The sequence below is a fragment of the Geospiza fortis genome, unplaced genomic scaffold, assembly GCF_000277835.1.
Source record: "Geospiza fortis unplaced genomic scaffold, GeoFor_1.0 scaffold1, whole genome shotgun sequence".
Taxonomy (NCBI): Eukaryota; Metazoa; Chordata; class Aves; order Passeriformes; family Thraupidae; genus Geospiza; species Geospiza fortis.
In genome coordinates, this window is record NW_005054320.1 from 884944 (window position 1) to 894593 (window position 9650).

The 9650-nt window shown below is 37.9% G+C and overlaps 1 protein-coding gene across 6 annotated transcripts in view; it reads left to right on the top strand.

Annotated features, from left to right (window-relative positions):
* PHLDB2 (pleckstrin homology like domain family B member 2) overlaps positions 1-8203 on the top strand; it is an 82823-nt gene extending 74620 nt beyond the window's left edge. For all 6 annotated transcript variants that reach the window (XM_031056612.1, XM_031056616.1, XM_031056614.1 and 3 more), the window contains 3 exons: positions 2305-2524; positions 5077-5162; positions 6255-8203. In XM_031056612.1, coding sequence (XP_030912472.1) covers positions 2305-2524; positions 5077-5162; positions 6255-6395 — 447 coding nt within the window. In that variant the 3' untranslated portion in view covers positions 6396-8203. The remainder of the gene's footprint in view (positions 1-2304; positions 2525-5076; positions 5163-6254) is intronic.
* Positions 8204-9650: the final 1447 nt, after the last annotated feature.

A 9650-nucleotide genomic window follows, 5' to 3' on the forward strand; every position in this document is an offset into this window, starting at 1 on the left:
TGCAAGACTTCCCCTTCATATACAGAAAAGGACTTAGTGAATTTCTGCCAATAGTAAACAGAACTGCTTTCAGCTGAACAGATACATTTAGAATTTCTGAGGTGCAATTGTTTTGCTAAAAGTATGTTTGGGCTCTTGGAGCCAAGTATTCATTTAAAGTTAGATAACAGCATAGGCATCTATTTAGCATTTTATATAAAAAGTATGAATATTAATCCTATAAAGTTTGTTACTGAATATAGGCAGAGCAGAATTTTTTGGCCAGAAAAACAGAAATTTGTGAGTGTGTTAATTTTATAAACCATTGGTGTGGAGTTGGGGGGGGTTTGTTTCGTTTTCCTTTTTCTTTTAATACATAAAATGCCTTGAAATGTGAATTATTACTTCCAAACATCTGACAGAAAAGAAAAAGACAAATAAGGAAGTTTTTTTTAGCTCCACATCTACAGTACAGAGTAAATATTATTTTTTCTGAAGTTAATGGGACTGTACAACATGAGAAACATTACTTAATTTAAAAAGTGTTACCTCCTATTTATTTTTGCTTCTTCTTTGTGCTTAGAGGTACCTTGAGTTTTCTTTAGGCTTAGTGTCTTACCTATTTGTTTATTCCTCCAATAATATCTATAAGGTACAGCAAATGACTAGGCAGTCTTTGCTTGTATACCAGAGCAAGACAATACCTCCATCTTAATAGACGCATTTGAATGCAGAAGATTCCATATCATATTAGAATATCTTTCTGGTTTTATCTGTGCTACCTTTGCTGATGTTTCACCAGCTGTTTCTAGTTAAATATATTCATTCATTTGTTTTCATATAAAATGTAATCAGGAATGCTAAATTTTACTTGCTTCCCTCCTTTTTTTCTAAGAAATTTGTTGACGACTCAAGTATGGCATAAACAACAATGCAATGCTGATATTTTTATCCCAAACTAGAGCATGCATGTGTTGTAATAGAATGCCCCATCAGTTACTGCTAATTGGTAGAGAGAAGAAGACTGAATTGGCAGGAAGACAAAAACTTATCTGTCAAAAATTACTTTTTTTTTCCTTTCCTTTGTACAATGAGACCAATTTTTTCCCCAGCACCTTTTGACATTTAGAAATGTAAACGAAAGGAAGGAACTCCATCTTTGCACTTGCCAGAGCTGGTGCCAGCTCGTATCATACAGAACTGCATAATTTTAGACGGGTGCTAAGAGTTCTTGTGAGCAACACAGCTCCTATTGCACCAAGAGGCTCTTAAGAATGCAATGAGGGAAAGTCCCTTTGATTTGAGACTCACAGTGGGATTTAACAGGCTAACTTGAGGAATGGAGCAGGGGCAGATTAGTTTATTCAGGTCACTGATTTCTCTGGAGTCCAGGGGGAGAGAGAGAGGGAGATGCTCCTTTCACAGATCCTTAAAGGCATCTAAAATTAGCTTCTGTTCCAAAGTAGCCTCTGCCTCAGCTGCAGCAGGAGGCTCCTCCGGGAGACCTGTCTTCTGTGTTTAAAATGACGGGGTGGTGATTGTGCATAGACCCTCCAGGCACAGAAAACAGGAATATTCCCTCAGATGGCAGAGGTTCTAAATCTTTATCTCCTCCTGCTTGTTCTCCCAACTGACACTATCCAGGCTTGGTGCAGGGTCTTGAACTGCAATCAAGAAGGAGGCACTGTCTTCTGCACTGCTTTGCTGTCTTTTGCAGAGGGATGTGAACTAGTTATCACAGTTAATTTGTTCAGCAGAAAATAATTCTGTTTTGTTCACCGCAATCTCTGTGAAACTAACTGGCAATTACAGTTCATTCCTATTATTAATGTTTCTTGCAATAGCATGTTCTTATTATTTATATATTATACTCTGCATAAAAATGTCTGTAGCAGTAACTTACAATTAAAGAGTGACATCTGTGCAGTGAGTATTTAGAGAAATAAAGAGTTTGCTTAACATCCTACATATGAAGTTCTTGGACTTCATCTAAGGCAGCAACACACCCTTACATTTAATTAATGTCTTAATTCTATGACAGCTTTTCTGTGCTTTGGCCTCTGTTTTACCAGCTTATCAGCTGTTGATTTCAAGAAACTTCTATACTATATCTGGCTTTTACAAAGTTGTCCAACACTGTAAAGTTAGAAGTTTAAAGGATTTTTCTTTTCAAGAAAATTAGAGCTGCAGTAAAAGCTCTTTATTTTTCTTACATTTATTCTTAAACTTTAATATGCAGTTTTCAGTTATGTCTTCCCAGCAGAAAGAGTAGGAGATGATAAGGCTTCTCTTAAAAATAATATTATTTTCTTTTCTTTCCTGTAGGCCCGTCCCTTGACTCGCTATTTGCCCATTAGAAAGGAAGACTTCGACCTACGAAGTCACATTGAAACAGCTGGGCACAACATAGAGACCTGTTACCACATTTCTCTCACTGAGAAAACCTGCCGAGGCTTTCTGATTAAAATGGGAGGGAAAATTAAAACATGGAAAAAACGGTGGTTTGTTTTTGACAGAAACAAGAGAACTTTTACTTATTATGCAGGTAAGTTGCAGGATTGCTACTCGGATACATCTGTTCTTCTATTTTTTTATCAAACTCAGCTGAGTTATGAACAAGTAGGGAATCCAGATAAAACTTAGATTTCCATTTCATCCATTCCCTTAGAGGTCATGTGAACCCTTCCCTATAGCATTCAATCCTCATGCCAGGTAAGGCAGAATTGAGCATACAAAACAAAATAAAGGAGGAGATGCAGATGGGCAAGAGAAAAAATGGAACATGGTCAGGTTACAAGTACACAGAATAATGGTTCCACATATTTTATTATTAAATATTATATACTTCCCTCAATGACTGAATGATTTCCTGTACCCTTCATACAAGAATATAATTTATACTTACCGTGAAAATTGAAGTGAATGTTTCCACAGTCCTGTGCTTAATGTGAAGAAAGGTTTTCAGGAAATTAAACATACAAGGGTAGACTTTTTGAGTTTGCCTTATTTTGAAAGTGTAAGGAATTTCAGATTAAGAATGCGCAATAGTCCAAAAGTGTTTCTGTTCATGAAGTTGTGTAACACAATATCTCAAGCTATTATAAGCATTATATTACTTTGTTATCTTAGGTAAACCTAGAAATGGGGAATTTAAGAACATACTTATTTCTCCAAATGCTGTGCAAATATACACAGTGGTTTGACTTAAAAGTTTCAGTTCTGAGGAAGCCACAAAAATAACATTGTGCTCTGAATATTTATTGTTCAGAGAGGCCAGAAACAGGCATATGCAGGACAGCATATGCATATTGCTAAGATGCAGAAGAAAGCGCCGAGTACAAAAACCACCCAAACAGTTTCATTTACTTTATTGACATAACTCCTTTCCAGCAACTTCTAAGGAACATAAAATTGAATTGATTACATTCATTCATTACATACCCACTGAATATTTCTTACTAGTTTGCAGTAATACAGTGGACAAACATTCTTTATTTTGTTCTAAACATCTGGCTTATTGGTTAGGAAGGCTTGTAACACACAGTAGTGTTCCCATTGGTACTGATCTTTTTTTGTCTTTTTTTAGTAGTTATGTTAACATTTAATGGTTTCACTTTTGAGTTCATTATAGTTGCCATAATGTATTATCAATTACCAAAGAAAACTTTTGCTAATGTCTCAAGGACTACAGCCAACAAGCATAGTTTTATGAGGAGTCTCAGCTGCACTAAAATGCTGCTGCTTGTATGAGTGAGGATCTTTAAGTCTTTAGATCTTTAAATACACAGTAGATTTCCAAAATAAATATTTGTGCTGCAAATTCAGAGTAAATGAACTCTGAATGAATGTCCTGAGATAATGCTTTAGTTCTGCCAGTGCACTGAACCAAGAACTTAGCCTGAAGTCTGACAGCTTAGTGTGGTGACTGAAGCATCTGCACTTTCTGAACTGAAGCATTCAGGGAACTCTACCAAGGCACTTTCAATGGGAGCTTGTGGGTGCCTGAAATAGTCTGGTAACCAAGGCCCCAGGTGGGGCTTGAAAAGAGAGTGGATCCCCTGCTTACTAGTAGTGCACAGACAGCACACTTTGTATAGTGCTATGTTCATCTCAGTATAATGTGTGCTGTGATCTCATAATCCTGTATCTCAGTGCTTCAGCACTGCTTCTCTGCGGGCTGGCAGGAAGATTCCCAAAGCTGCATCATTTGCTCTCTGGGATTTTATTTTGCCATCATATGAAGCTTTAAGACTTGCTTGCAGCTACACGTAGGATGTAAGCTGAGTTCCCCAAGTGTTTAAATGACAGCAGAATCCCTCATGGGACTGATAAAGATGTTCTGCATGACTGTTCAGTGTTGAGATGATACTATGACTTGGGGGCAGAAAACATTATATTCCCCTAATACAAAAGTGCTGGGAGCGAAAGGAAGTTTGCCTTTCCATGTCCACATGCAATTGGGATGCTTCTTAACAATTTCTCTCTCCACTACAGGAAAATGGAGTGAAAATGGCAGGAAGATGCTGCCTTGCCCTGCTCCTTTTCCTTGTGAAAAATTTTAGTGGTGACTCCTAAGTTCACATGTGAAGAAGCTTTTTTTATTAAAAAGTATATGCACAAACTATGTTCTAATATAAAGATTTTGCTGTCAGATTGTATTGAAAATTTGATTATCATTGCAGTTTTCTCTTCAAGGCAAACTGGAGGTCTTAGCCTGTGAACTGTGTGAACTCTGGCTGGTTTTTATGGAATTGGAAGAGTGGATATATCTGAGAGACATCTGTCCTTCTGTGGGCTAATATCCTCCGTAACATTTAGCCAACTCAGTGAAGGGAGTGACTTGCAAATAGATGAGGAAATTACAAAAGCTTTTATCCTTGGAAACTAGGTGAAGAAGAAGACATATTAAAGTCAAAAATGCATCTCTCAATAAAACCAACAAACTAGTAAGAAAATTTGAAGGTATCCATGGGATTTCAGAAGCAGAACTGTTAAGTCATTTACTTATCAGCTGAATATATATGGAAATGCAAATTAAGCTTTTGCTTCTTAGTGGTCATTTCAGTTCTGAGGTAATTTCTCTCTTTTCTGTTTTAGACAAACACGAAACTAAATTAAAAGGTGTAATATATTTTCAAGCTATTGAAGAAGTCTATTATGATCATCTAAAGAATGCATATAAGGTAAACTTTGTTATTGCTGTTTTAACCATGTATCACACAGAGTACTCAAAGTATGGTAGCGGCTGTAAAATTAAAGGGAGAACTAACATTATTGGAGGGGAAAAAAACCCAAGCAAGTACTTAAAAAGAAACCCTGGAGTGGAGGTAAAGGAAGAGGAAGCTAATCAGTGATTAACACTGTTTTGGTGGGTTTTTTTATACTGATGGAAGCAGAGATAAGTGTCTACCTGCAAAGTAGTTTTGCTGCAAGGAGTTCCTTAGTCCAGTGGCAAGTGCGCTGGCAGTTTATATACAGACACGAATGGGACGGGACTACTGATGGATGCGTCGGGAACTGTTTATTTTTTAGAATTTATATAATACATAGTTTTGTCTATGCAAAGATCTTGACAGTTCGCATCTAGGCAGCAAGCTAAAGAAACTCACTTGTTACAAGTTACTAAATGCTCATCTTAGCTAATTACACAGAGAGAAAGCATATTGACGGTGATTCTATCTAATCAACATAAGCACACGTAGCTGGAGTTAAAACAATACTTGCTTGTTCTATTCCTCATGTCTTTGCTACAGCTTAAATGCATCAGCAGTATCTATAATTCTGCTGCACTGAGGCCTGTCTGTTTTTCCCACCAATATAAGACCCTCTAACTTTATAGATTACTACAGCAAGACCACTGAAATCAGTGGCTTGGACAAGTCAAGGGCTGGCTCTATGCCTCAGTCCCAGGGAGGGAGTTAACTGTGCCAGCAGTTCATGGCACACCTTGCCTCTCATTTGTAATTTAAATGAGCTGTGAACAATTTGTGGAAGCCACTGGACAGAGTGGGGGAGTTACTTATTTGGGCATGAAACAACAGCTTGGAGCCCTGTAGTACTGTATAATAGTCTACTGGAAAAATGCTGTAAAAGGTGTTTGTGATGGCTACAAACACTTTAAATGCATCTCTGCTGCAATATAAGATGCAGTGGTACAGCACTTTATCTTTCTTCTTAACCCTATTCATAAATATCCCTGTAAGCAAATCCACTTCTGATACCAATAAATGGCTTTGATTTCACTCTTCTGATATCTTCTTTGCATTTTATTCGAGAGTCCCAACCCGCTGCTGACCTTCAGTGTTAAGACCCATGACCGCATCTACTACATGGTTGCTCCTTCTCCAGAAGCCATGAGGATATGGATGGATGTCATTGTTACAGGCGCAGAAGGCTACACCCACTTCATGTTATAATAAAAGAGAGCAATAGGGCATCCTGCAATAATATAACTAATGAAGTTAGCCATAGCTAGTGACAGCTGAAAAGCCAGTGAATACCCTGAAATGTCCTCCTTATGATGTGCACCCAAAAACCTCAGATTGAGAGGGGGCTACAAATGCATGGAAAAGGGGGGGTTGTTACCTGTTGTAGTTGACCTTTATAGGAATGAACGAGCTAAAGCTGTTGAGAGAATCATAGTGCTCCAAAATGGATAATCAGGCAATTTTAATTACAGCATCTTGGTTGAATGATAAGTTTCTACAAATTCTCTTATACAGAGAATGTCTTCATAAATTTATACCGAACAGTTTACAAGTGTGTGTGTTCTCACTGGTATGCAAAAATTCTAGTAGTGAAACAAAAAGGTGTAATAAGCATATATTTTAATATGCAACATTTGACATTTATAGATGATTAGGTGACTTTTTAAAACCTTTCGTCAAGTATTTTATAGAAATACAAACAAAAAAGAAGCCCTAAGGTACACACAGTTCTTGCCTTAGTAGTTAAATGTTACAACAGAGCCAAAGAGTTACATGATTCCCTTACGTTTTCATATTGTTACTTGTACCTAACTTTCTGTGAAGGGACAGTGCCAAAACTCTTAATGACTTTTAATGTAATTAAATGATTATATTCTTTGTGTTCAAACACTTTGTGGCAACAACTCTATGTTTAAAGTTTGCATCTATGGAGCTCAACACATAAAAAACAAAAAATCCCCGAGAGGGATAGTTTTATAAAGAAGCATTTTTTTCCACAAGGATGAGAAATGGAAACACATGTATTAACTTCCTCATAAAGAGGGATTGTTTAAATCCTCCCTGTTGACCAGAATAAGCTGATTCTGGACTCTACAGCACTTTTCTTTTATATATAAGGTCCCAGTATCGATCTAATATTACTCTGTGCCAAGTGAATGCTCTATTGAAATCTCTCAAATATTGCCTGCCTTGAAGCCAGCACCAAAATCTCTACCTGTCTGAATTCTTTGGAGCCAAGCTTTCAGTCCCAGAGAATTGTTTTGTTGTTTAATGTACATCTGCACAGAATAATGCTGTCAAACAGAATAAAAGAGGAGAGGTGAGTACCAAGAGTTTACACTAAGCAGTGTATGAATAAAAAACTCTGAAAGTTTGAAGTAGTAGGTATTGAGATTCCTAAAACAGCAAAAATACTGAGGCTGCAGCAGTCTGCCATTTTAAAATCACCTCCAAGTCCTTGAGTAATATTGCAAAAAATAAAGTATTTAATTGAAATTAACTTCAAGAAAGTGTCATATTATGACTTTAAAGAGGTTCCCTTTGATTATAATTGAAACTTACACACTCTGTGGTTTGGGTACTAGAAAAAAGCACATTCACCTTTTTTTTCTTTGATGAAAAAGTTAATGGCTTTTCATTGAACAAAGAAACTGAAACCAGAATAGAAATATGCTGGCAGAATATTTTTGTTATACTTTTTAAACCCTGTAGCTGTAATGAACAGGTTTGTGGTATGTACAGGTAATGTGGTTGTTCTAGCATGACAAACATCAGTTTCTACTTGAATCATAGAAGAGACTGTTGTTGCAAGATAATTGTTATCATCTGTGCAGATCACAGCTTGTAATCTATAATTTAAAACACTATCAAATAAATTGCTTTTGTTTATACAGTTATTTTTTTCCTGATGTTTTTTGATTTTATTCCCAAGTATAGTTATAAAGGTTTTCTAATACTGATTTTTGTATCCTGCATGATGCAATGAAGGCATTTCAATAAACATTTTTAAAAATACACTTGTTTCAAATATTTTCTTCCTGCATTATCCTGAGACATTTATGCTTGTCTTTTAAATAGTTGTATACAGTCATGCAAACAACACTGTATTTTTCAGTAACACTTAATTGAACTATTCCATGTATTTTCCATAAAAGAGCTATGGAAAATAATCTTTCGGAGGTCAGTGAAATTAGGAGTGTAGTCTGTTTTCTGCATGTACATAATATAATACCTTTTTCATTTTTTATGAACCTGCTTGAAAAATTTATTACCAGCTTTGGATATTGACAATTTTTTCGTTTAACTGCAAACCAGAAACTGCTTGAGTTTAAGGATTTCAGTTTTTCCAATATTTGACTTAGATATGACCTGAATGGGAGTATTAACTCACATGGAAATGAAAAGAAGTGTGGTTTTATGATTGACTTGTTTTCACTAAGTTTGCCATCATCAACATGATGTGGGGTGGGTTCTGTAGGGGTGTATATCAAGACAACATAAGTAGAGCATGGTGGTAGGCATCCCCTTTATGATCAGTCTGCACTGGTCATAAAAGCCCTTCAAGCTTATCCCCCTGGGAGTCAAATACCTGTTTACCCTGAAGGTTCTTGGGCAATTGCAAACCATGGACTCTGAGCCTTAAAAACCTCCTCAGCTGTGTCCCATGACCTACAGGTGCTGGCCTGGTGCTTGAATGAGAAAACACCCTTCCCTTGGCAGGCACTGGCCTTTCCTAGCATTAATTTTCATGTGCCAGGGGAGGCTGGACTTCAGGAGGGGTTGTCAAGAGTTGGAATGGGCTACCCAGAGAGGTGGTGGAGGGACATCCCTGGAGGCATTCAAGAAATGACTGGGTGTGACCACAGGTGATGCTATGGTCTAGTTGATGTCGTGGTATTTGTCAAAGGTTGGACTCAATGATATTTGAGATAGTTTCCAATCTAAATAAATGATTTGGAGATTCTATCATTATTTTCTTTGTGGCTGCCATGGCCTGTATTTGAAAGATGTATGTGCATAAAGATGTCGTTTTGGCTCCTGTGCTCATATACCCAAGGCTGAGAGAAGACGCCGTCTCTTCTCGAGGCTGAACAGGCCCAAGCCTTTCCCTCGGCCTCCCCTCCTAAGAGAGGTGCTTCAATCGCCCTCACAGCCTGCCACCCAACAGGCTCCAGGATCTCCGTGTCCCTCCTGTACTGAGGAGCCAAGACCTGGACACAGGACTGCAGAGCTGCCTCACCAGGGCTGAGCACAGGGGCTGGATCACCTCCCTCGACCTGCTAGCAGTGCTCTTCCCACTGCACACCTTTGGCCTTCTTGGCTACAAGCACAGCTGGCTCGGGGGAAACACGCACGCTGTGAAATGCACGATTAATGTTCTGACTCTTTCTATTGATAAAACTTTGCAGTTTCCCAGGGAAGCTCGGCCCTGACCGCAGACCGGGTCCCGCCCCGCCCCCGCCG